The sequence below is a fragment of the Halichoerus grypus genome, chromosome 6 (genome assembly GCF_964656455.1).
Source record: "Halichoerus grypus chromosome 6, mHalGry1.hap1.1, whole genome shotgun sequence".
Taxonomy (NCBI): domain Eukaryota; kingdom Metazoa; phylum Chordata; class Mammalia; order Carnivora; family Phocidae; genus Halichoerus; species Halichoerus grypus.
This window is the reverse complement of record NC_135717.1, coordinates 45863731-45891685: the sequence shown is the minus strand read 5'-3', so window position 1 is coordinate 45891685 and position 27955 is coordinate 45863731. Positions and strand designations below refer to the sequence as shown.

Genomic DNA, 27955 nt, shown 5'->3' with positions numbered 1-27955 from the left:
ACCAGCCACCCCTTGCCCGTGTACTCCCTCCCCGCCACCCCCCACCAGCCACCCCTCGCCCGTGTCCTCCCTCCATCGGCTCCTCTGCCAGTTCCCACTCAACACGGAGGCATGCTCACATTTCTTGCACTCTATAAAGATGAACTCCCCTCCCCGATGCCACGTCATCCCCCATCCACTGTCTTCCCTATTCCCAGCCTCACTTGAGGCTCATCTATGTGGACGGTGTCTGGTTTCTACTTCCCACTCCTATTCTAAAGGCCTGTCATACAGGTGGAGCTCACGCCAATCATGATATGAGAGACCTTACCGGAAAGGCACCCTATCTCTCTATCTTCCCCCCCGCGGGGAGTAAATTGTTTAAAAATCTTTTGAGCAGATTGTTTTGGTGTGCATCCTGTATCTCTAGATAAGCTCCTATTGACATCTACTTCCATTTCTCAGTTCCAGGCACCGTAGACAACTTCCTACTGTGAAAGCTGAGGTCAAACACCCCCCCCCCCACATTTCCCTACCTCAGACACACACACTGACATTAGGAAGCCTACCTATGCGCAACTGAGCGAGGTAGTAAACTACCTGTCATTACTTTTTCTCGTCTACACAACCTGTTGCTTTAATTTTAGAGAATTAATGATGTCCTTGTTTCCCCGCCCCATTTGCTTCGTTTTCTGGTGTTTATCACCAACTCCAGCCTGAACACTCTGTCTGTTACTTTAAGTATCCTCCCAAGGTGTTCAGGAACATGTGGGATGCCTTCCGCTCCCTTCTGCATTGGATAGCTTGTTTCTTAGAGGAGAGTCCTCCTCCTTCTTGGTTTGCTCTTGATTTGATATAATTCAATCCTCCAGTAGCTTCTTGGTAGATAAAATAGTTGTGTCAAAGTGCCTTTATCCTCTATTGCTCATTTGGTTTGGTTTAGAATTCTAAGCTGGAAATCATTTGCCCTCAGTTCTGAAGGTACAGCTCCACGGTGCTGTTGCTGTGCAGTCTGAAGACATTTGATTTGCAGATGACTTTTTTTCTTTCTGGGAGCCTGGAGGATCTTTGTCTCTGGTGTTTCTAAAATTTCACTCTAACAAATTCACCGTAGGTCTGTTTTCATCCATTTTGCCGAGCATTTGCTGAGCATGTGAATCTGGAAACTCATGTATTTGGCTGTGGGTAATTTTGATGATTTTTTTTTTAATTTCCCAAATTCTGTCTTTCTCTTCCTGAAACTTTCATTATTCAGATGCTCAACTGCTTAAATTATTTCTGACTACGTATTTCCTCTTTTTTAATCTTTGTTTTTGCTCTACTTTCTGGATATTTTCTCAAACTATCTTTCCAACAATTCTATTGGGTTTTTTCGTACTTTTAATTACGTCCAAACATTCATATATGTGTGTGGATATATATATTTATCTTGATCCTGTTATTTCATGGATGCACTGTCTTCTCTTATTCTCTGAATATGCTTAAGAAATTTAGATGGTTTCTTTTCCCTGCATGGACTGTTTCCTCCAAGTTGATTCTGTTTGTTTTAATATCCAACCTTCACCTTGGAATTTCTCTTCAGATGTTTGGCAATCCTTGGTTTATTACTATGTGAGAGTGAGGCACTAATGTGTTTGAAAATCTGAGGACTTGGGTGGAGTTTGAAGATTGTGAGCTCTTGGCACTGGGTAATCTGGTTGGCCAATTTCCTTGGGAAGCCCTGGTGTCACTGTCAGTGTTTCTGCTAAGGTGGGTTATATTCCCCAGCGAAGGAACTGGCCACCTCCCACGGAGAGTATGTGTGCCAGTATGTGCATGTTTTTGTGTGTGTATAAACTTCAAATGTTGAAATTCTAACCCCCAAGGGGATGGTATCAGGAGCTGGGGCCTTTGGGAGGTCATTAGGTCATGATGGTGGAGCCCTCATGAATGGGATTAGTGTTATAAAAGAGACCCCAGAGAGCTCCCTTGCCCTTCCCACCATATGAGGGCACAGTAAGAAGGTGGCCGTCCATGAACCAAGAAGCAGGATCTCAGCAGACATCGGATCTGCTGACACCCTGATCTTGGACCTCCAGCCTCCAGAACTCTGAGGAATACATGTCTGTTATTCATGAACCACCCAGGCTGTGGCCTCCTGTTATAGCAGCCCAAGCACAGTAAGACAATGGCCTTGTTTTCACTATGGCACTGCCCTCAGCTACGCCGAGTCTCTTATGTGACATGGGCCACTCGAGAGATTAAACCTCTGGTCTTCTGCTATGGTTGAGCATGAAAAGCTGCCCAGAAATCTGATGATTTAAATGATTTTTATTTCTTTTTCTTTTCCTTTTTTTTTTAAAGTAGGCTCCATGCCCATCGTGGAGCCCAACACAGGGCTCAAACTCACAACCCTGAGATCAAGACCTAAGCTGAGTTCAAGAGTCAGATGCTTAACCAACTGAGCCACACAAGTGCCCCTTAATTGGCTTTTAAATAAACTTTTTAAAAAAGATTTTTTATTATTTGAGAGAGAGGGAGTGCACAAGCAGGAGGTAGGGGAAGCGGGAGAGGGAGAAGCAGACTCCCCGCTGAGCAGGGACCCCCCCCCCCCGATGTGGGGCTCGATCCCAGAATCCTGAGATCATGACCTGAGCCGAAGGCAGATGCTTAACGACTGAGCCACCAAGGCACCCCTAAATAAACTTTTAAATAAATTTTTCTACCAATCTTCCTGGTTTTTGCTCCACCTTTACACCCTCCTTCTAGAAGAACCTAGTGCCATCAATCCCCACATCTTTTGAGAGTTCTTGGGCTTAGGACTCAGTTTACTCAATGAGCTAAGTCAGTTACTACTCACTTATCTGCTTTCCAACTTCCAAAATTTTATGACTATTACCTCCTTTTTGTTTTCTTTGCCCTTGTAGGTTTAGGCCTTTAAAAAAAAATCCTTTTATTGCCACTTAGTATGGTTTCAGAAGACATGTTTAGTCCACCAAATCACCCGGAGTCCCCACCCACATCCAACTGCCCACTGGCTTCTAGCCTCACTGAAACTGTCCATGCTAATGCCACCATGGACTTCGGAGTGTCAGTTAGACAAACACCTTTCCACCTTCACTTGACTTAGGTGCGGACGTCCACTTCTGTTTAAGCTCCTCATCTCTTCCTCAGTAGCAACTCTATCTCCTGGAATCAGTTATCACTCCCTTCACCAAATCCTCTTCCTTTCTTTACCCCAGGCCTGGTGTTCCTGGGGCTTCTTACACCTGTGCTCTTTTCATTCTCATTATTCTGCTAGAATAAGCACAAGACCCTTAAACTGAACTACCTTAACTGCCACTTACATACTCACAACCCTAAAATCTCTATTTCCAGCCCAAAGCAATCTGTTGAAGTGTAGATCCGTTTCCCCAACAACCTCCTGGACAAACCTACTTGGAATTCTCATAAGCACCCCAAATTCAACATGCCAAAAACTGAAGTCATCATTGTGTTCACAAACCTATTAAATTTCCCACGTTCTGCCTCAGTGGAGGGTGCCCTCATCTACCCTGCAAAAAGCCAGACAACCGGAAGCCCCACTCAGATCCTGCGGCCGACAAGCCAGATGACCGGAAGTCCCGCTGAGACCCTGCCACAGTCCATCCTCATCTCAGCTCTCTCAAGGTCCGATTGGTTCTACCTTCTTAACATCAAGAACAAGAATTCTCACAATTTAGTGTGCAAAAGCATCACTTGTGGGGCTTGTTAAATACCAACAGCTGGGCCTCAACATCACAGTTTGCGACCCAGACTGAGAATCTGTATTTTTAACAAGTTCCCAGGTGATGTTGGCGCTGCTCAGGTGGGGACCACACTTTGAGAACCACTCATCTAGTCAGCAGCACTCCTCACCGTCCATTTCCGTTCCCCTAGTCCAGCAACACATCCCCTGTGCTGGGACTGTAACAGTTAATTTGCCTGACCTTTGTAAAACGTCCTCCAGTCTACAACTGGCATGCTCTTCCTAAAAAAGGCAATCTGAGGTCTTAAAATTTACAATGATTCCTCAGAATCTTTCCAAATCACACTCAGACTCACTGGCCTGCTGTTCACGTCCGTGGATGGCCGGCCTGGCCCCTGCGAGCCTGCTACTACCGTGCGCGCATTAGACTCCAGCCACACAGACCTCTCTTCTCTAGCCCAGAGTGTCCCAAGGCCTCACACCCCCGGTGGCTGCACTTTCAGCGGCTGGTATGCTGCCATATTTTAAAATATCTATCAACAAATATTGTCAGTTGCCCCAATACCATCACCTCATTATATTCTTAAAAATCTAAAATCTGATAGACGTCTTGAGGATAATTACGTGAAGGAACAAACTAACGCATGGTCTAGGATACACTGTGATATTTTAACACTTATGTTGCAAGAACAATTCTTATTTTATTTCAAGTACCTTCACACATAACAGCATTCATGTCTATATGGGCAGCTGCATCAGAATCTCTACACACACGATAAAATCAGAGAAGGTGGAGACAAATCAGAAATGCTTTCTTTGAAACGAAGAACTAGAGCTGGCTATCAATAGATTGAAGATTCTTAACTCAAAGAGATCTCCTCTGAGCATCAAATAAGAGAGATTAATAAAAAATTAATGAGCCGAAGAAAAATATTCGGAACTAGCTTGTAACTATTTTCCTTATTTTCCCCATTATTGTGGGTTTAAAAAAAAAAAAAAGACTACAGAAAATCCTGCACAAAAAAACATTCCCAACTAAATAAAATCATGAAAGGCTCTTATCTTAAAGACTCTACTTTTAAAAAGATTTAGTGGATTTTCATTTTCATGTAGTGTTTACATTTTTGAGTAATGCATTTATTTTTCTCATCTAATCACTCCTATTAAAATGACAACAGATATTTAACACTTATTTTTTTAATTTCTATTTTTGCTGCTATGTACAAATTATTTTTCTTATACACCAAATATTTAGTTTCACTAATTTTAAAAAAATTCTTAACACTTGAGAGACACCTGGGCGGCACAGTCGCTTCCGTGTCTAACTCTTCATTTCGGCCCAGGTCATGATCTCAAGCTTGTGAGATCGAGCCCCTTACTGGGGCCCACGCTCAGCAGGGAGTCTGCTTCAGATTCTCTCTCCCTTTCCCTCTGCCCGCTCCCCCCCAATGCTCACGCACTCTCCCTCTCAAAAACAAAACAAAACAAAACTCTTAACACTTAAAAAATGAAATACTAGTATTAATATTCCTAGATTCTGTTATTTTTTAAAACTCGTACCAAAATGCTAGTCCTGACATTTTGCTCTGGCAGTACCATTACCACACACGTCCTTTTTGTCCTTCCTCCTAGAAAATTTTTCCACCTTGAACAGCCAGCTAACTGCCTGTCCTGTTGGTAAATGCAACTCCAGCATCACTCCCATCAGGACACCCTCCGACCTCCCCTGTGGATAAGGATGCCCGTCCGTCCCTCAGCACCCCTGCGGCCCTCCCCCCGCACCTGGTTCACCTCCAACTACAATCACATTTGTGGTTCCAAATCTCCGGGAGCCGGGGACCATACTGTGAGTCCATACGCCCACGTACACCGCCCCTGCCACACCACAGGTGCTCCATGACGGCTCAGTGAGTTGATGACTTCTCCAACAAATATGTGGCTTTCCCTCTGGTTGGCACAATTTGATTTCCAGAAAACACGTGAATGAACCCTTGCTTACTACCCCTCCCCCAAATCCCTCTTTTGAAGGACAATGAAAATTATGACCAACCCAAATTCAAATCCCTTTCACTTGCTCTTTTATTCTGAGTCATCCATTAAGCATTAATTAAGGCGAGGCCAGGAATCCTGGCAGAGCGGATAAACAGCCCCATCCCGTGGCCATTAAAGTCTCCCACGTCTGCCTTCAGGTCCCATTCTGGGAACACTCCTTGATATGCAAACATTAACTTGGCATTCGCCCTTCTAGAGCACCCCTAGCCCCATCCGACAGCACGCTTGCTTTACTCACCGGCCCGCATTCTAAGCTCCACCAGGCTGATGGAGGAGGCTAAGGGGAGGCTGTGACAACGGGAGCTACGAGGCCCGCTCCTGGACGCCGCTTGGTGGGCTCAGAGACTAGATGTGGCGAGCTCTTTGGGCAATGCCGTGCCAACTCCCCCACCTGTCATCTGCATCCCTGAAGTGCTGTATGGCAGAAACGTAAAAATACCAGATCCATGTACATCTAGACGATGTGAGTTTTGTCATCGGTTTCTGTAAGAATTGCTTTATTACATCCACCCAGCATCCCCAGGCAGTGAACCAGGTACCAATCTCCCGTCTCTCCCGAGACCCCTCTCCCCGCCCCCACAGTGGCCAGACAACTCCACTTCTCTGATCCTCCGTTCTATAGGTGGGAAACACAAGAAGTCTGGCTGTTGTCACTCTGTGTTTGTCTTTTCGTGTATTATGTTGCTCCCCTGTTCAAACCGTGAACCCCGTGTAATGACAAAGGTACACACTACATGTTATACACGTGTGACTCCCCACGACACAAAAACCTCTCGTGTTCTGATCTGTCAATTATCGCCCAGACATGAAGTCTCATACTCTGCTTGATCATCATGTGAGCAGGGACACAGATGTTGAAAAGAGTGAGTGGGACAAAGAGAAAGTTGGAGAAAGTTCAAAAACCACAGGGCTGAGGCCAGTGTCACGCAGTGGTATGCCAGTGCTACAATGCCTGTTTAATTGAAACCTTGTAATAAAAGTTTAAATACATAAAATGTTTTTTTATCAAAAGAACATCCCCCGCATCCCCCGCCTGATGCGCATAGAGCAGGGGCAGTGGGAACTGGCTACCTACAGGGAATGGAGAAATGGCAGGTCCAACTCTCGTTGGCTTCGTATTCCTCAAAAAATGCTCTGTGAGTGAATTCAGAGTCTCAGCTGAGTGAGAACCCTACCCCACACTGGCTTTCTTCAAGTAACTCGAGTCCACACAAGGCATTCTATACCGTGGAGAAAGCTCCTCTTGGCTTTCAGAAGACAAGGAAGAGCAGGGCTTCGTGTCTGGGCAGCACTATGTTCTCGATGGTGCGTTCCATGGAGTGCACCTGCTCAGGGGAGGCCGTCAAGAAGGCCAAGGGCCCGATGCGCTGCTCCGCACAGGAGTGGCAGAGGTAGCCACCCTTGTTTTCCTTCCTGTTGCTCTGCAGGGAGGGGGAAGAAAAAGAGGTCAGGGGGACGATCAGACAGCAGGGATTTTCCACCAAGAGACTAAGCCTTATTATTCTGATGTTTTCCGACGTGGGCAAACCTCTGAGGTGACATATCCCACAGCACAGCCATCTAGGGTAGACTCCACTCTATCAAATTCCTTTGGGGCAGAAACCAGAATTTATCAAGGCAAGGGGTGAAGAGCCAAGGAAAACTGAACCAGGCCCTCCAGGGAAACAGTGGTCCTGTAAGCGTCGGGCCCCAACCCAGTCTCCCAGACCACGCTCGCATATAAGAAGATGCAAACGACTTAATCAAATCCTACAGAAAGCACAACCTGCCGAGACCACATACGTAAGTGATGGGGAGCTTCTTCATGGTGAGCACGGTGTCCACGGGGATGGAATTGTTGCACTGCCCCACGCAGCAGCGCACCACTCCGGTCTTCAAGACATTACTGGTCAGCTCTGCTTGGAGGAAGTACTCCTGAGGACAGAGAGAAAGAGGGTAACAGCAACGTCTCCACCACACTCGACTTGGAAACTCCGCGAGCACCAGAGTGGGAAACGCTCTTCGGATATGGCCGAGTCCTTGCAGGAGAAAAGCACTGACTGCCCCAGCTGCCCTCGGTTTTTGTGCGTTTTCCCTGCCGGTAACGTCTCCAAGACAGGATGCTTAAAGCAGTTCGGCTGGAATCTTGATAAAATGGCCAGTTTAAAAAAAAAAAAAAAAAGGCAAACACATGGGCAAACACGAAATAATGGTATTTCAGGGCTGGTTCTGGATTTTTATCTCATGCTGACCTGTCCCAGAATCATTAAAAATTATTTGTATATTGGGCGCCTGGGTGGCTCAGTTGGTTAAGCAACTGCCTTCGGCTCAGGTCGTGATTCTGGAGTCCCGGGATCGAGTCCCACATTGGGCTCCCCACTCAGCGGGGAGTCTGCTTCTCCCTCTGACTCTCCCCGCTCTCATGCTCTCTCTCTCTCTCCCATTCTCTAAGTAAACAAAATCTTTAAAAAAAAAAAAAAAATTATTTGTATATTGACTTTTCAAGCCAAGTGAGCTGAAACAGGGGCCTTAAAAGATCGGCCCACGTCAACCCAGCATGTTGCCTCCTCCCAGGCCTGAGGCTGTACGAATGAGCAAATTCTTGGCCTCTTCAAGCCTCAGCCTCCTCATCCGTAAGATGCAGACAACACAGTACCTGGTTCACTTGACTGTTGTGAAGAAGAGATACTCATACAAGCTAAGTGTATGGATGGCCCGGCACGCAGGGAACACCAAACCAAATGTTAATGACCTTCCAGACTGGAAAAGCAGTAGGGACAGGGACCAGTGTCTGGTCTGCTATGCTCTGGAGTTTAACACAGATGTGGCCGACGAGTAGAACCACAAATATCTGCTGACTAAATAATTATGATTTCCTGTTTTCTGAATTACAACGGCAAAACCTGTATCCAGTATTTGGATTGATTTGGCTTTCTCTCTTGCAGGATCTGTCTGCCTGCTACAGAAAAGAACAGAAAATATATAAACACTCGTGTTCCCACCAATGACTGAGGGACAACGAAACCAGGAAGTCCTTTCAAAACAGCATGACAGGTTTTGCCAAAATCCCCTTTACCTGTCATCTCTACCGCCTCCCCCGAGGTAGCCAGTGTTGTGAATTTGGCGTGCACCCTTTCCGACCCATCCTAAAAGGGCTTTAAGTTTACATGTATGTCCCAGAAGGCTAGGTACCATCTTACAGGTACTTATTTACATAAATGTTATACTCTGAGTCTGCTTCCTATCTAGTTCATTGAAGTGCTACACAGGGTTTAATCACATCGCTCTTTTCGCATTTGATTCAGCCATTCCCTGAGTGGATACTCAGGTGGTTTCCAAATTACTGCCCACAATGTAGCAACGAACATGCTTGTACATGCTTTCCCACCCACACATGTAAGGGTTTCTGTGTTTACAAACTTTCTGAGCACGATCCACACCAAGAAATCCACTTAGCGTTACAATTCTATACACACGTACATGCATATATAAAAGGCTGAAATAACAGTTTCATAAAACAGTATTTAACCTTATGTGCAATGTAGTCTTTCTTCTTTTAGATTTTATTTCTACCTCGCTTTTTAAAAAACTTACCATAGCCCACTAAATTAGTTTCATAAATCATGAATGGACTGCAACCGACACTTGGAAAAGCATTGCTCCAAAGCACCGGTTCTCAAACACTTTGGTCTTGGGACCCCTTGACACTACTAAACATGACAGGCTCCAACATTACAGGCTCCAAAGAAGGTATCTTTACCTGAGTCTTATCTGTTAATATTTACCACATAAGAAATTTAGGCTAAGGAATTTTAAAATTATTTTTTTTATTATGTTATGTTAGTCACCATACAGTACATCATTAGTTTTTGATGTAGTGATCCATGATTCATTATTTGCATATAACAGCCAGTGCTCATTATAACACGTGCCCTCAATACCCCTCACCATGCTACCCTATTCCCCCACCCCCCTCCCCTCTGAAACCTTCAGTTTGTTTCCCAGAGTTCACAGTCTCTCATGGTTCGTCTCCCCTTCTGATCTCCCCCCCTTCAGTTTTCCCATCCTTCCCCTAATGTCCTCCATGCTACTATTCCTTATGTTCCACATATGAGTGAAACCATATGATAATTGTCTTTCTCTGCTTGACTTCTTTCACTCAGCATAATCCCCCTCCAGCTCCACCCATGTTGATGCAAAAGTTGGGTATTCAACCTTTCTGATGGCTAAGTAATATTCCAGTGTATATATGGACCACATCTTCTTTATCCATTCATCTGTTGAAGGGCATCTCGGCTCTTTCCACATTTTGGCTATTGCGGACATTGCTGCTATGAACATTGGGGTGCATATGGCCCTTCTTTTCACTACATCTGTGTCTTTGGGGTAAATACCCAGTAGTGCAATTGCTGGGTCATAGAGTAGCTCTATTTTTAAATTTTTGAGGAACCTCCACACTGTTTTCCAAAGTGGCTGTACCAACTTGCATTCCCACCAACAGTGTAAGAGGGTTCCCCTTTCTCCACAACCTCTCCAACATTTGTTGTTTCTTGCCTTGTCAATATTTGCCATTCTAACTGGTGTAAGGTGGTATCTCAATGTGGTTTTGATTTGGATTTCCCTGATGGCTAATGCTGTTGAACATTTTTTCATGTGTCTGTTAGCCATTTGTATGTCTTCTTTGGAGAAGAGTCTGTTCATGTCTTCTGCCCATTTTTTGACTTGATTATTTGTTTTTTGGGTGTTGAGTTTGAGAAGTTCTTCATAGATCTTGGATACCAGCCCTTTATCTGTAATGTCATTTGCAAAGATCTTCTCCCTATAAAACGGGTGCATCTTGCTTGGGTCATGGTTAATACTTTGGACTCTGTACATTCCTTCAACCACCCCCCAATAGAATGACTAAGAGGAGAAACCCCCAACAAAGAAAAGAATCAGAGATTATGGCCTCTGCCACAGACCTAATGGATATGGATATAAGCAAGATGTCAGAAATAGACTTCAGAGTAGCAATTATGAAGTTGATATCTAGGCTTGAGAAAAATATTAGCGACAATACAGAATCCCTAAGGGCAGAAAAGAGATCAGGCCAAACTTAAAAATGGTATGAATGAAACGCAGTCTAAATTGGATACTCTGACTGCCAGGGTAAACAAGGCAGAAGAACGAATTAGTGATCTAGAAGATAAGATGATTGAAAAGAAGGAAACCGAGGCGGCATGGGAAAAACAGCTTAAAACCCAAGAGATCAGACTGAGAGAGACGCCATGAAACGTTCCAATGTCAGAATTATTGGGATCCCTGAGGGGGTGGAGAGAGAGGCCTAGAAGATATATCTGAGCAAAAAGTAGCTGAGAACTTCCCTAACCTGGGGAAGGAAACAAGCATTCGTGTCCAAGAGGCAGAGAGGACCCCTCCCAAGATCAATGAGAACAGATCAACCCCCTGACATATAATAATACAACTCACAAATCTTAGAACTAAAATGCTTATTCTTCTTAAGAGTAACAATTAAACCTATCACATGTTAATGTTTTTATCAAAAACAACTGTATTTCCAGAAAAAACTTAGAGAAGAGTAGCATTGTTTTACATTTTTGCAAATCTTTTTCATGTCTGGCTTAACGGAAGACAACTGCTTCTGCGTTCAGTCTGTGGTGACAACATGTCACGTGGCCTCTGGAAAACTCCCCCGTGTGCCTGTCAGAGCCTGAGAAGGGCAGAGGACTTCCTAGCGCCCTACAAACAGCACAGAGCATGTATGACACTGGCAGCCAAAGGGTTAATGGGACTCATAAACACAGCTGCAACTCTTTACCCAGGCTTTTTTCACTTGCCCTTAAATTTCTCTGAGTCTTCTCCTTCCAGGAGGTGAATCTGAGGCTTGCCCCCAGCAAACTCTTTGCTTGCGGCACACTTGATCATAGTTGATGTCTCCGTCTTTGCTGCGCATTGCGCAGACAAGCTCAGGTTCGGCTTCAGATCCGGCGAGCCAGCCAGCCAGGCGTTCTTTGCTGAGGGCTGGTCGGCAGTGGCCCCCAGCCAGTCGCACATCTGGTGACGAGTCCAAGCAGTTGCCTTGGCTCTCTGTCCTAGGGTCCATCCCTGGGGCCCCATTCTGCCTGGGTGCGGCCAACCTTCGGGCTTAATTTAAGGAAACACTTTTGGGGTTTGATTTGGGCAGATGTCTCTTGGTGAGTACTTCCTATCTGATGGCACAAGAGCTTGTTTCTTCCTCCCATTTGGTTTGGCTCTTAGATTTCTTCCTCCTGTTCAGCTGCCTCTTAGCCTCTTAAGAAAAGCCTGGCGAGGAAGCAGTCTGGTTCATTTGGTGGAGCTCTGACTTTTAGGGAGGAACTAGAAACAAGGAAGCTGTTTGGTTCAGTCCATGAAGCACCCCCCCGCCCTGACTTCTGGGGAGGAACCAATGCTCACAGAGTTACTCCAGGCTTCGTTTGGTCTGTTTGTTGCTGTAGCTTCTGATCTCTTTGAATAAAACCAGCCATGTTCTACTTGGAAAATGGAAAATGACACTTTGACTCCCCCACATGCAGCCTTCTGGGCTATTCTCCAAAACCGGGCAATCACTTTTGGCAACACTGCTTGGCCACAATATTCATTAGACTCTGGAGAAAAATGACCAACTAACAAATCCATAAATTATATAATACCATCTTGCAATTAGGTTTTGTAAAAGGGAGATATTTGGAAGTTGGGCCTTTAAGATTTTGCATCTTGTTCGTGTATTTCTGTGTCTATGTATGTTGTAAATGCGAACAATTTTCTCTACCTCTGCCTTTTTAAAGATTTTATTTATCTATTTGAGAGAGAGTGAGCATGCGAGCATGCATGAGCGTGCATGAGTTGGGGGGGAGGCAGAGGGAGAGGGAGAAGCAGACTCCCCCACTGAGTGCGGAATCCCACATGGGGCTGGATCCCAGGACCCGGAGATCATGACCTAAGCCAAAGGCAGACGCTTAACTGACTGAAACACCCAGGTGACCCTCTAACTCTGGATGGTATTGCTAAAGATAATTTATAAAAGAGCTCTAGTTTGTTTAAAGGCAAGCACTTGTAAAAATTGGGCATTCTAAAACTCAGAAAGATAGAGCGCCTGGGTGGCTCAGTCGGTTAAGCGTCTGCCTTCGGCTTAGGTCATGATCCCAGGGTCCTGAGATCAAGCCCCAGGTCAGGCTCCCTGCTCAGCGGGGAGACTGCTTCTCCCTCTACCCCTCCCCCCGCTCGTGATATCACTCTCTCTCACGCTCTCTGTCTCTCAAATAAATAAAATCTTTTAAAAAAATAAAATTCACAAAGATAGAAACTAACCCAAATGTTTTTTAAGTTCATGTGACCTTGGAAAATACTTGGAATTAAAGTTAATTTAAGGTGTTTGGTTTACTGGAAATAAGGGAAACAATTCTGTAAAGCTGTAGGTGGTTTGTGAGAGGGTCTCTTTGGAAAGGGGTTTTGTGCATGGTCAGGACTAAGACTATGAAGACTCAGTATGAAAATAGTCTATCAGGGAGTGATCGACGCCTGGGAAAGGGAAGGGAGTGAAAGAGCTCAAGATCAGACAGAAGCTGCGCAGTGACTCAGGATCAACAGATACCTCAGCTCGTTCTCTGAGGAGTTCCAAAAGTTGGATTACGCTTCAGGGCACCTACACTGGGGCAAAAGTCAGGGTTTGTGACCATGTCGGGGGCACGCCCTTGGCGAGGCAGCTGTCTTCAGTCAAGGCAATCCTGGACGGGACCTGAGAGCTGAGGCCTGTGGGCAGCGTTCCTACAGCTGGGAGTCCTTCATTCCTGATGAAGATTTTCAACCAATGGGAAAACTGCATGCCAACAGATCCTTGCTTAAAATCTCGCTGGTTCAGGGTGTCTGGGTGGCTCAGTCGTTAAGCGTCTGCCTTCGGCTCAGGTCATGATCCCGGGGTCCTGGGATCGAGTCACGCATCGGGCTCCCTGCTCGGCGGGAAGCCTGCTTCTCCCTCTCCCACTCCCCCTGTTCTCGCTCTCTCTCTAGTCTCTCTGTTAAATAAATAAATGAAATCTTAAAAAAAAAAAAAAAAAAATCTCGCTGGTTCTCTGTTTGCTCTTCCAGATTTGAGGCTATGATTTACAGAAATTTGGTAAAATATTCTTTTGGAAACAAATATGGAACACTTATCTTTTTCTCCCAACCTGATCCCTCCAGAATTCAGAAACTCTCCGTGACTATTCTTATTTTCATGGCAATGTATTTATTTGCGTAAGTTCAGTAAGAATTTGGTCTCCTTATGACAGAACGCAATTGGAAACAATGGTTACGTTACCAAGGCTTTGAGAGGAATGTCGTATTTGGTCAGATATGACCAGACAGTTTTAAGGAAGTAAGGATGACTTTATGGAGCCAATGAAAACCGTTGGAAAAATCGGTCTGGTATCTTGCTTACAGGGTTCCCAGCAGCCTTACCATGGGAGTAAAGAAGGTCACCTCCCAGCAGGTGCACGAACCTCAAGATATTTTGGGGACCTCAAAGAGAGGAATTCACCCAAATCTATAGGTACTGCAGGCAAAGTCTGATGGCAAGTATTTAGCTTGTCTTCTTAGCCTCAAGAGGCTGTTAAAAGTTCAATTTGAAATTCCTTATAAGTTCCAGCAAAGCAAATTTAACCAAAAAAAAAAAAGCCAATCACTATTCTTGCCATGCTTATGTGAACAATTAGGTCAACTTTGTTAAAACTGGACTTATTTTACAAACAAATGAGTCTTCGTTTCGCTATCATTGAAAATGAGAGTGATTTTAGAAAAATTGTTCTAGTAACACACCTTCGTGGGTGTTAGATTCTAGTTCTGAATTAAGAGTCTTTTAGGGTCTGTTTGCCTGTTAAACTGGACTAAAGCCTTGCTGGGTGCTCGGCTTCCACGAAGAGTGGCCCTTAGAAGGGGCTTTAAACCCCTGTGCTATGTTATTTGGAAGATTCTTTCTACACCTGTCATGACTGAGGAATTCCTGACAGGGCTCACGTTGGGGAGCTGGACATTCTCCGGTATGTTCGATCCATGTTTGCTTCCAGCAGGCTGATGTGCCCCACAGCTGTGCCCTTATGCCGCCTGAGTCCTGGGCGGGTGGTGCAGGCACCCATAGGACCAACGCCAGCCTCGGTAGGGCCACACGAGGTACTGCTAACCACCCCTTCTTCAGTGAAGCTACAGGGAAGGAAGCCGGGGATCCATCGCACTCGAATTACAGGATCCACAGGGTCCCTACACCCTGTCTAGCAAGGACAACCACCAAAACAACCCCGCTTGCAGCAGCGAGCCTCTGACCAACCTGAAACTACTATTTAGGAGGGTTTGTCTGAAGAAATCGGTTGATAAATACAACAAGCTACCCGGTTACAACAAGCCTCCCCTAAGGCCCTAGATAAATTGAAGTCACATACACTGTAAGAACGCATAACCAAGGTACAAAAATCTTGCTAATGCAGAATGTTGGGTTTCAACCTGGAACTGAGGAGTACTTTTTTTTTTTTTTTTTAGTATTTTTTAAGATTTTATTTATTTATTTGACAGAGAGATAGAGAGCACAAGCAGGCAGAGAGGCAGGCAGAGGGAGAGGGAGAAGCAGACTGTCCACTGAGCAGGGAGCCCAACGCAGGGCTCGATCCCAGGACCCTGGGATCATGACCTGAGCCGAAGGCAGCCGCTTAACTGACTGAGCCACCCAGGCGCCCCTGAGGAGTATTTCTAAACGAGAGCAGGTTTCCATTCCTCTAACCCCAATCTCCGCCCCATTTCAGCAGGAAGTAAGGAGGTGGGTCATCGTCCCAATTCCCTCAAGAACGAGGAATGACCAAAAGACAGTGGGCTTGAAACCCAGAACCAGAGGGTTAGCGGGACGACCACACGCAGCAGCGACTTGTACCCGGACCTTTTTCGTGTGCTTTTCAACTTCCTGACTCCCTTCCTTCTCACCTCCTTTCTTCCCTTCTCCTCCCAAGGCTGCCTCTTGAATAAACCCTACCTTGCTGCATCCTCATGTGTCAGTCACTGTCTCTGGGGCACATGCGGCAGATGAACCTGGGTTCAGGGACACGCACAGTATCCACTGTGAGGAGTCAGACGCTAGTGCCCGGAAGGCCCCTGACCTGAAAACTGGGGCTTGCTCCAACGACACTCCTGAGCAGTGGGGCGCACGTTCTCCCACCAGTACCAGGACGATGCCCACCTCTCATCACTCTTGCCAATACCTGAAAAGGTCAAACTTTTCATTGTTACCAATCTGATTATTTTAGTTTGCATTTCCTAGACTGTGACACAGGTTTTTGTTTGTTTGTTTTTATCTATTCACTCACTGTGAGGGTTCCTTTCACTGTGAACTTCTCGTCTCTATGTCTTGCCTATAAGACTACTAGGTCGCCTGTTTCTTACAAATCCACAGTTCTTTATGACCTTGGCCAGCCCTCCGCAGTTACACCAGCTCCAGGAGGGCAGAGCTCAGGTCTGCTCGCAGCCGCACTCCCAGAACAGTGCCTAGCGCACAGCTGGCAAAACAAGCATCTCAAAGGATGTTCTTTAAAGGTTAACTAAATGTTGGCTATTATTTTATCACACTGAAGATTTACAACTTGATGTAATCAGAAATAACTGTTTAGGACTTCCCATTTTATGTCAAGATTATTAAGAAAACCTTCCTCATCCTAAAGTATTTTTATAACATTTCTAAAACTGTTTTCTTACATTTAGATCTTTATTTTTTAAGATTTTATTTATTTATTCATGAGAGACAGACAGAGGCAGAGGGAGAAGCAGGCTCCCCACTGAGCAGGGAGCCCAATGCGGGACTTGTCCCGGGATCATGACCTGAGCTAAAGGCAGACGCTTCACCGACTGAGCCACCCAGATGCCCACATTTATGTCTTTAATCCAGCTGGAATTTATTATGAGGATATAAAGAATTTCACTTGACTTTTTCTACATGGAAAGCGAACTGCCCCAACACTGTTGGCTGACGAGTACATTCCTTCCCTACCCCTCTGTAATCCCTAGCTATTACATGTGAAGCTCCCACACATCCATGGGACTTTCTGGGAACTCCCATCGATCTGTCTCTTATGCTTTCCTTAGCATCTCTTTACACTCAGTCTGAATATCCATCCACGAGTTCCCACACCATGTTCTTCCTTAAATTGGCTAGTCCTGGGCTATTGTTCTTCCATACGAATTTTAGAATCAGTTTATCCAATTCCACCAGGTTCTAAATCCTATTGGCCACTGAACATACTCTTTAGGGAGAACTTCTATCTCCCATCCATAAATAGATCTTTAAGATGCAGAGGGATCCCACTGGGCAAATGAATCATTTCATGGTCTAACAGTTTCTAAAAGCTAAAAAAAACAAAACAGACCTTTAAAATCCCAAACATCATGGGAAAATTAAGTCTTCCTACATGGACACAGTGAGAGCACAGTGCCCTGGTGGGATGAGATGACTATCCATCTGGCCCAAGGCGTGATTAAACAGCATGCGGCAGACTCTCCCACTCCCCCAAATCTTGCTGGTGGATCCAAAACTGCCTAACAGCTTCCCTCCTAGACTGTAAATTCCACGAGATCATGGAGCATATTACTTGTCTTGTTACCTCTACTCCTTAGCGCTAACTACAGTGCTTGGCTCTATAAATCTAGTTTGTCAACAGAGTGAACAGGTGAATCAATAAAGCCACCTCCACTCTTTCGTGACGTCCTGGGGGTCCACTACGTCCACGGGTATGAAGACAGTAGCTGCTGGGAAACACCATCATCCAGGGAACTGCCAAGGGGCTTACATCACACCGTCAAGTGTGGGCAGGGGGACCCATGCAGCCGTGGCAAACACTATCCAGAGGAAGAAAAACAAAACTTACTCCAAAGCTTCCTTTGAATCCCCAGCCTTCAGGAACCCAAAGGCACCTGATACCACTACCTCTGCATCCCTTCTTTAAATGTTTCCAGGCCGCTTTGGTTTTAAACGCACTGGGTCCTCACTAGCAGTAGGGTCCTCACCCACGACTTCCCGGGGGCAATCCTGTCCTCATCCCCGTTGCACAGATGAGGGCATGAGAGTTGAGAAATGAGGTCACTTATGCAAAAGATCCCAGATGTAGACCACAGCAGATGTGGGGCTCCAACCCGGGTCTAGGTCCAGAACCTGTGTTCTTACACCACCAAGCAACAGTGAGGCTCCCTCTCTCTCCTGCAATCTGTAGATACAAAGCTCCATGACAAGGAGGCACATGACAACAAAACTTCGCCATGAGTACTGCCGAATGAATGAGTGCATGCATGCCACAACCCCCATGTTCTTTCTCAGATGCCAGTTCTCCCCCCACCAATACCTCCCTCCTGGAGTCGAACGTCTAGATGACCAGAAACCGCCTCAGAGGACCCCCATACTCTCCAGTGCACCAATACAGTTACCCCGTCAGGCCACCCAGACCCTTCTCTAACCCCCTCCTCTCGGTGCAGGTACAACCCTGTGTCAGCTTTCCAGGTCAGGCCACGGAAGCACAGAGTGATGAGTGACTTGCCCACAAGGTGTCGGGCTGGGAGAACTGAGCTGTGAGCCGAGAGGCAGTCTGATCCAGGGCCTGTGGAATCCAGCCTGGCCCAGCCCCAGACCAGGACGGGGGCCACTTTCATCCAGCGGGCAAACACTTCCTGAGCACCAACGATGTGCTAGGCACCGTTCTGAGGATACACCTATGCCACTTGGATTAAGAATCTCGGACGCTGGGAGGTCGAGAAGCTGTCTGTGAGCAACAAGCGTGACTTCACAACGCTTTATTCAATAACGTAATGATTCTCTTCACTTCCTCAAAGCTTAAAGAAACAAAGGAACAAAAAGGCTTCTGGGGATTAGGTAGATTTTCTAAGGGGGACAGAGAAAAAGGAGGCTGCCTGACCTACTCTTGGTTATAGAGACCAAAGTGATTTCTCACTCTAGGTAGCAGGAACCAATGGCTCCCTTTTGTTCTAAAGCCTCGCATGCAGGGCTCCCCCGTTCATGTGCTTTCTTAGTCTCTAAATTATTACCCTAGTCCCCTGCCCCAGAGACTTCAAAATCCCTACAGCCTTCCTCTCTGAGCATAGGGGGACTTAGCCACTTCCAAAGAGGATGTCTCCCAACAGATTCATAAGTTGTGATAAAAAGCAGAAGTATTTCCTCTCACGCAAGAGCTTTCGGACCCAAACATCTGCTCACACGGATGGGCCGGCCATGTTTCCGGGGCTCCCTCAGAGCCCTTCTGGGAGCAACAGATGTTTTCGAACCCAGCCTCAGTAAGGGGGAAGTATTTCTCTCAATTCCGTATGGGGAAAAATTCATGTTCCCCATAAAATGTATGCAATAACCAACTGATGAGCTTCGACTAGCTTTAAAAAGCCCTTCCGACTCTTCCATGTAACTGGTAGGGTGGGACTCCCAGGTATACAGTCTCGGTGAAGAATTTGGCAGTATCTAGAAAAATCACATATCCATTTATCCTTTACCTAGAAATTGAAATTCTAGAACGTATTCCCCAGGACGCACTGGCAAACCAGAAAATGACTCGTGCCTTGTGATGCCTCGTGGCATTATTCTTTAAGGCAAAAGACTGGAAAGAATCCAGTAGCCATCAGCGAGGGGCCACACCAATCACGATACACGGACCCAGTGAATATTCCGCAGCAGTCTCAAGGGAGGAGAAAGAACTCTATGAATTATTAACAGAGTGATCTCCATGCACATTTCTCAGTGACAAAGGGAGGTTCAGAAAGAACACTATCTAGAGAATGTTACCTTTCATGAAAAAGAATAGAAAAATTTAAACACCAAAAGAACAAAGAATCCAATCAAGAAATGGGCAGAAGACATGAACAGACATTTTTCCAAAGAAGACATCCAAATGGCCAACAGACACATGAAAAAGTGTTCAATATCGCTCGGCATCAGGGAAATCCAAATCAAAACCTCAATGAGATACCACCTCACACCAGTCAGAATGGCTAAAATTAACAAGTCAGGAAATGACAGATGTTGGCGGGGATGCGGAGAAAGGGGAACCCTCCTACACTGTTGGTGGGAATGCAAGCTGGTGCAGCCACTCTGGAAAACAGTATGGAGGTTCCTCAAAAAGTTGAAAATAGAGCTACCATATGATCCAGCAATTGCACTACTGGGTATTTACCCCAAAGATACAAAAGTAGGGACCCGAAAGGGTATGTGCACCCCGATGTTTATAGCAGCAATGTCCACAATAGCCAAACTGTGGAAAGAGCCAAGATGTCCATCAACAGATGAATGGATAAAGAAGATGTGGTATATATACACAATGGAATATTATGCAGCCATCAAAAGGAATGAGATCTTGCCATTTGCAACGACGTGGATGGAACTGGAGGGTATTATGCTGAGCGAAATAAGTCAAACAGAGAAAGACATGTATCATATGACCTCACTGATACGAGGAATTCTTAATCTCAGGAAACAAACTGAGGGTTGCTGGAGTGGGGGGCGGTGGGAGGGATGGGGTGGCTGGGTGATAGACACTGGGGAGGGTATGTGCTATGGTGAGCACTGTGAATTGTGCAAGACTGTTGAATCTCAGATCTGTACCTCTGAAACAAATAATGCAATATATGTTAAGAAAGAAAAAAAGAAGAAGAAGAATGTAGCAGGAGGGGAAGAATGAAGGGGCGGAAATCGGAGGGGGAGAAGAACCATGAGAGACGATGGACTCTGAAAAACAAACTGAGGGTTCTAGAGGGGAGGGGGGTGGGAGGATGGGTTAGCCTGGTGATGGGTATTGAGGAGGGCACGTTCTGCATGGAGCACTGGGTGTTATGCACAAACAATGAATCATGGAACACTATATCTAAAACTAATGATGTAATGTATGGGAATTAACATAACAATAAAAAAAGAAGAAGAAAAAAAAGAATAGAAAAATTTATACATATTTGCTAATACTTGCAAAAAGACATACCAAAGGATAAATCGAATACTAATTTTTTTTTTTTTTTTTTTTTTTAAGATTTTATTTATTTATTTGACAGAGAGAGACATAGTGAGAGCAGGAACACAAGCAGGCGCAGTAGGAGAGGGAGAAGCAGGCTTCCCGCGTAGCAGGGAGCCCGATATGGGACTCGATCCCAGGACCCTGGGATCATGACCTGAGCCGAAGGCAGACGCTTAACGACTGAGCCACCCAGGCGCCCCTCGAATACTAATTTTTAAAAAATAGCTATCAATGGTGGAGGGAGAGAATCTGAAGGGGACAAAGACAGAACAAGACTTTTACACTTGTTACAAAGTTCTAACGTTGAAAACATAAATGTCTGATACATTCAAAAAAGATAATTAAGTCAAAAAGAAGCAAAGCAATCCTTGTAAAGACAGTAAACAGATATATCTTATTGTAATTACATTGGCGGATCTAACCACAGGGGAAAAAGAACTTACTTCAAGAGCCCTCAGGGCATGATATTCCTACCACACATCTTTAGTGGAATATAGAGAAACGGAGCTGTTAGGAAATCTTAAATTCCATTCAGTATTCTGTTTACAGGAATACTGGTACTACTTTATAACTACTATCCACAGTAGAACAGTGTAAATAAGTAATCAATAAATACTGTCAGGAACCAAGATCTATACAACTATATAGAAAAGCAAATCTAGAATGTGGAACATTCTGTAGCCTGACTCCAACACAAGAGCATTGGAAGGAAGAAGGGGTCTTAGACTGCTCTAAATTAAGAAACTTAAAAGACTTCACAACCCTGAATTTTGTTTGGACCCTGAGTTAAACAAAGCAACTCAAAAAAGGCATTTTTGAGACAATCACAAAAGTATGATTGTGGGTTGGGTAGCAGAAGCCGCATGGAATTGCTATAAATTTTATAAGCTATGATAATGGCACTGTAATTATGGGGAAAAAAGGTCCATTTTTTTTTTTAGAGATACATACTCCAGTTATATATAGGTATGATTTGTATGTAGTAATTCATTACTTTCTTGACTTTTAAATATCTCAGAATTTTCCTAAGTTAAAGTTAAAAAAAATCCTATTTAACCCACATCGTGAAGTGGTATTACGGGTCTATAATACTTCCTGCTACAATGTGACAACTTGGTTCTGTGATAAACCCAAGCACCGGTGCAGCACTATTTCTAGGAGAAAACCACACTATCCGTTCTAAAACTACTTACGATCAAAGTTTATACAAAAACTCCTGTTATAGGTAGAGATTATTTGTACATACAAATTGTTAGAGTTGACCTTTAAAACAACTTTGAAATGCATGGATCTACTTATACACAGATTTCTTAAAAGTATGATGCTGTAAATGTATTTTCTCTTCCTTATGGTATTCCTTTCTCTAGCTTACTTTATCCTAAGAATACCACATATAATACAGCTAACATACAAAATATGTGTTAATCGACTGTTTATGTGATCAGTGAGGCTTCTGGTCAACAGTAGGCTATTAGTTAAGTTTGGGGGGAGTCAAAAGTTACACACAGATTTTCAACTGAGTGGGGTATGGGCGGGGATTTCTCTCTAAACCATGGGGCCAAATCCATACCAGTCCCTGTTGCTGTCAATAAAGTTTTATTGGGACACAGCCACACTCACGCATTAATGACTTGCTTGCGGCTGCTCCGTGCCCTCACAGCAGAATCGAGCTGATGCAACAAGAGATCACATGGCCTACAAAGCCTAAGATATTTACTGTCTGGCCCTTTCAAGAAAAAGCGTGCAAAGCTCTGCTCTAAGTCCTCTCTGGAAACCGCTAGGTGACCCAGGTGCCAGGAAGGACATGGCCAAACAAAGGGGCCCTGGCTCTGCGATCTGACACATGAGCCGTCACCCATGGCATGGCCCCGGTGAAGCAAAGCTGCTTGGAGAAACATGCAGCTGATTTCAAATTCCAGAAACATTCTTATGGCCAGATGGGCCCGTCTGGGAGAAGCTCAGAAGAAAAAAGTGCTACCAACACACAAGGTAGTCTGTCTTATGCAAGAAGCTTTTGCTGTTGTGACGGGACCTGGAGTGTTGGTCCACAAAGCTTCCCCCTGGAAGGCTCTCACACCATCTTCCTCAAATATGTGAAGAGAAATCCTGTCTGTTGTCTTGTTTACCATCCATCTCTGCACCTGGAAGGGGGGCTGGGGGAGGGCAGGCGTTCTCTGGCCGCCATGTCACCTCCAGTGCCTAGAAACAGGCACTATTCAGTTCTGACGTCAGGGTTCTGCATCACGGCCACTGAACAGCGCCAGGAGTTCCACACCGGTTACTAAACAATGATTACTGCCCCACACCACCGCCCCGCCCCGAGGTTCAAAGCTGTTGATGTCACTGCTCAGACTCCACAGCTCCTGATATTCTCACCTGCCTGAAGGAACATGAAATATGGTGCTTCGGCTGCACAAAATCTTTTCTGTTCACCAGACAGCAACAGAAGAAAGAGTAACTTTTACACTTAAGTTTTAGGTTTTGGCTTAAGTATTTTCGGTTCAGGGAAAGATGGACCAAGTAACCACTGGGAGCTCAGATTTCTGTTCCTGTTTCCTGTTGCTGGTGTTTCCCCAAGAGTGCTCAGCATAAAATGAGCAAGGGAGAAATTAAGAAACATATGAACAGTGGCTATTTTAAAAATTAAAACTGAATCAGGAAAGAACTGAGAAGAGAACCCACATTTCTGTCTCTTTGATTACAACATTTCCTGCACTAGCCATGAGTCCCAAGAGAAGCCCTTCTCTTCCAGCCCAGGATCCTGAACCAAAGGCCTTTGAAGGCCACAGGTTGATCCCTTATTCATCCACCATTTGCATTGACATGGATGGAACTGGAGGAGGGGATTATGCTGAGTGAAGTAAGTCAAGCAGAGAAAGACAAGTATCATATGGTTTCACTCACATGTGGAACATAAGGAATAGCATGGAGGACCACAGGCGGAGGGAGAAATCTGAAGGGGGGAGAAATCAGAGAGGGAGATGAACCATGAGAGACTCTGGACCCCAGGAAACAAACTGAGGGTTTCAGAGAGGAAGAGGGTGAGGGGAGGGGGTGGCAGGGGGTTGGGTATTGAGGAGGGCATGTGATGTGATGAGCACTGCGTGTTATACGTAACTAATGAATCACTGAACATCAAAACATCAAAAACTAATGATGTACTATATAGTGCCTAACTGAACATATAAAAAAATAAATAAAATAAAATAAAAAAACCCCAGTAAACTCTGAATGTTGCCAAATTAGCTTGTGTTACTGGCTCCTCTTACCCCAGCTAAAGTCAAAATGTTCTCCAAGGATTTGGTCATGATGAGACGCTTCTTGGCACGGGTTACTGCAACATACAGTAAATTCCATTCATCCTCAGAAAACGACTCTAAAGAAAGTGAAGGGAAGCAAGGTATTAGCTCAAAAGCCTGCTTACAAAATGTGTGTTCTCCTCTACGCGTTCACTGCCCCCCCCCACCACCCCCACCAAGAAAACCACTCAAGACTTGCTGGCTGTACACACCAACTTCTCCTACAAGCACCAACTCCAAAAACAAACAAAACCCTAACAGACCAGTGGCACAAAATACTGAGTTTTAACCTGTGCTGCTACTGGTAAATCCCAGGAGCCTGTTCACAGGTCATTCAACACCCATGAGGTTCTCATTCATCCTCCCAGGTCTCTTCACGACAGCTGTGTGGGACTGCTGGGGAAACTGAGGCTCACAGAGGCCAAGTCACTTGGACACATGGGCCAAGGCTGAGCAAGGGCCCAGGAGCCAAACCCAAGGCTACTTGTCTCCAAAGTCCACGTTCTTCCCTTTTCCTGACACTGTCTCTCTCTCTCTCTTTGGAAATGTCTTGGGCTGTCACACGACAAGAAGAGAAGAAACACACATCCAAGGCTCTACCGCGTCCCTGAAGCCTGTCCCCTGACAGTCACCACACGCCGCAGCACAATGGTGACAACGCGGCACCAAGCAGCTCATCCGTGAACACACTGAAAGCTTTAAATGGGCAGATTGTATGCTATGTGAATTAGACTTTGATAAAGCTGTTCTAAGACAAAAAACAAAAAAAATATGCGAACATGCATTGGCCAGCAAGGGGAAAAAAAAAAGTGGTAGTATATTAAATAAACTTTTCTTCCCCAATATGGAGCCACTGTTGCGGCTCCCGTGCCCCACTGTGCTCTAATTTACCTTCAGCAGCACACCTTTTTGTAATGTTACGGATATATTCATCAGAGACCAGGAGTTTTTACCATTTCTACTTTCAGCCTGCCAATGTACACTATGCCCCAAATTCTGAGCCCACAGTTAACAGAACGTTTGTTTGTTTCACATGGTTTAATTCTAAGATTTAAAACCAAAATAACCACACGGATGCTCAGAAGATAACAACTTGCCTTGAGTATAAATTTATATAAAAGCAAACAAATGATACAAAGTGCTTACTTTTTTATGATTTCCTGGCCTCTTTAGTAAAAAGGAGATTTAATTTTAAAAAACAACACTTTGGGGACGCCTGGGTGGCTCAGTCGGTTAAACGTCCAACTCTTGATTTCGGCTCAGGTCACGACCTCAGGGTCCTGGGATCGAGCCCCGTGTCAGGTGCCGTGCTCAGCAGGGAGTCTGCTTGAGATTCTGGCCCTCCACCGCTCCCCCACTCGCACACGCACACAGGCTCCCTGTCTCTCTCTCTCTCAAACAAACAAATGAAATCTTAAAAACAACATTTTGGAGAGCAGGTAAATTGCTTCAAAGCTTTTATGGGGCTGGGCAGCCGATATCTGATGGTGGCACAGCCCCAGCTGGGGGCTAAAACAGGCCGACCCTAAGCACGACCACCCTACTCACAGCCCTGAGACAGGTGGGCCTGGAGGACTCGTTTTTCTCAAACACACGGTATAACAATAAAAAACCGAGATCTAGGAGGTGTTTTGTTTCTCTTCTAGAGGCACAGCACCCAACAGAAAGCAAGGCAAGCAAGGGAAGCACCGCAGGTGGGCGGCGCGCAGACGCTCCTCACCGACTCTGAAGTGGGGCAGCTGCGCGAGGTTGTGCCTGGCACAAGGCACTTTCACAAAATCATCCAACACATGCACGGTGTCAAACTCCAAGCCTTTGGCTTTGTGCACAGTGCCTAAGATGTACTCTGGAAAAGAGAGCACACAGTTAGATGGGGGCTTGGCAGGGAAAGGCAGGAGAGAGGAAGAGACAAGTGTGCCCTTCCTGCCATGCTCCTAAAACTAACAGCGCTTCCACAACCCTTCCTTACCCGCATGTCGCTTGGTGGGGGGGGGGGGGGGCGGGCAAGAAACAACAGTCGAGAGAGAGAGAGAGAGAGAGAGAGAGAGAGAGAAAGATGGAAAGATGGGGAAGTAGCAAATTCAGCACAGGCGGGTTAGTACGTCAGAATCACGTTCCAGAGTCCGCAGGGACTTGCCCAGCCCCTGCAGTCTGCAGGCAAAGGGACAGAGCCAAGAGAGCACTGAGTCGCTTGCCCAGAGTCGCACCCAGTGGCAGACCCCACGACAGAAGGGCCCCTAAGGAAGAGTGGCAGCTCTGCTCCCCTTCCCCCCCAGGCTCCCCAGGAGTGTTGCAGAGCCCCGTCGGGCCCCCCCGGAGATCCCTGCAGGAAGAGGACCATCCGACCGCCCTCCTGCTGGGAGATGAAGAACCCACTGTTCTCCTCACCTGCAAAGTCCAGGTCTTCTATGTGGCACTTCTCTATCCTCTGCACCAGTTCTGGAATCCGGATGTTATACTTCTCAACGACTGCAATCTTGGCTTCCAGCTCCTTGTCCTCGGCTGCAGTCACATACCTCTTGAAGCCACTGAAGCCTTCTTTGTGCACCCATCTTCTAATAAACTTGTCTTTAATAACGAGGTTCTCTAAGGAGAACACACATTCGGGTTAATATGACAGGGCTCCACTAAACTCCAGCGGCAGCAGCTCCACATTCCTAGCCAACAGCAGTGCAAGCCTGGGAGATCCGGGTTCTAGTCCCGACTGCATCACTAACCTGCTGTGTGACCCTGGGCAAGTCAGAAAGGACCTGTGCTTTAGCCTCTCCGTCTCCAAACTGAGGCTCAAGGGCCCAACCCTTGACATCCTTACCTACTTCACAGGGATGTGAAATAGCGCAATGTGGAAAAGAAATACGCTACAGGATGTTAGAAATGACCATCTGGGGCCCATGCAGAGGTTTCGGTGGGTAAAGGTGCCCAGGCAGACAGAAAGATGGTAAGGGAAGACAGCCTAAGGGACCGACAATAGGAAGAAATTCAGCCTCCTGAGAGAAGGGTCTGGAAAGAGCTCTCAGTACCTCTGCACCAGGAGGCCTCGGGCATCCCACTCTTGATGGGAAGAGAGCCACACTAGCTCCACCCTTCTCCAGGAGGAAAATACGAATGCTGACTCAGAGCAAGCCTAGCCTTCTCCCGTCCCTCGTCACTGGAGTGCTTCCGTCCACTGCACCGGCCAGGAGGGTACTCACGTTTCTTCCGTTCTTCCTCCGGCTGAAGAAGGATCCAAATATCAATGATTCTGTCCAATCCAAAGGATTTAATCCCCTGAAAAAGTTTTTTGGTGGGATTTTTGGTTTTTTGCTGTTTTCCGTTTTGTTTTGTTATTGTTGTTATTTTAACAAAACAAAGTAAAGCAAACGTAGAGATGGGATTTTGAAATGAGATGTTTTCTTGGAAACGGATCTCAAATCGCACCCAAAGCAAACAGACAGCAGGGAACTTCATCAAGCACAAAAGCACTAGGCTATCACAAAGCCTGAGCACTCAGGATTCTCAAATGCTAAATCCTGGCTGCTACCTCAAACTCTTCCTCTGTTTAAAAAGAAAAGGAAGGCGCCTGGGTGGCTCAGTCGTTAAGCGTCTGCCTTCGGCTCAGGTCATGATCCCAGGGTCCTGAGATCGAGTCCCGCATCGGGCTCCCTGCCTGGCAGGAAGCCTGTTTCTCCCTCTGCCACTCCCCCTGCTTGTGTTCCTGCTCTCGCTGTCTCTGTCTCTGTCAAATAAATGAATAAAATCTTTAAAAAAATAAAAAAAGAAAAAAGAAAAAGAAAAGGAGGGGAGAGGGAGGCAAGAATCAGCTGCATGCTGCTTTCTGGTCCAAAAGGGGGAACCAAAACCATCTACCTTCCAGAAACAGAAAAATGGCCACGATGGAGGCTACGAGGACACCTGAACAGGACGTGTGGAGTCCT

At 45.7% G+C, this 27955-nt stretch overlaps 1 protein-coding gene across 2 annotated transcripts in view; it reads right to left on the bottom strand.

Annotated features, from left to right (window-relative positions):
- Positions 1 to 6659: 6659 nt before the first annotated feature.
- The window catches only part of FBH1 (F-box DNA helicase 1), a 52661-nt gene continuing 31365 nt past the window's right edge, over positions 6660 to 27955 (bottom strand). For both annotated transcript variants that reach the window (XM_036090052.2, XM_036090054.2), the window contains 6 exons: positions 27233 to 27308; positions 26430 to 26627; positions 25762 to 25887; positions 24012 to 24118; positions 7520 to 7651; positions 6660 to 7158 (listed from right to left, as the gene is read on the bottom strand). In XM_036090052.2, the coding sequence (XP_035945945.1) occupies positions 6988 to 7158; positions 7520 to 7651; positions 24012 to 24118; positions 25762 to 25887; positions 26430 to 26627; positions 27233 to 27308 (810 nt within the window). In that variant the 3' untranslated portion in view covers positions 6660 to 6987. The remainder of the gene's footprint in view (positions 7159 to 7519; positions 7652 to 24011; positions 24119 to 25761; positions 25888 to 26429; positions 26628 to 27232; positions 27309 to 27955) is intronic.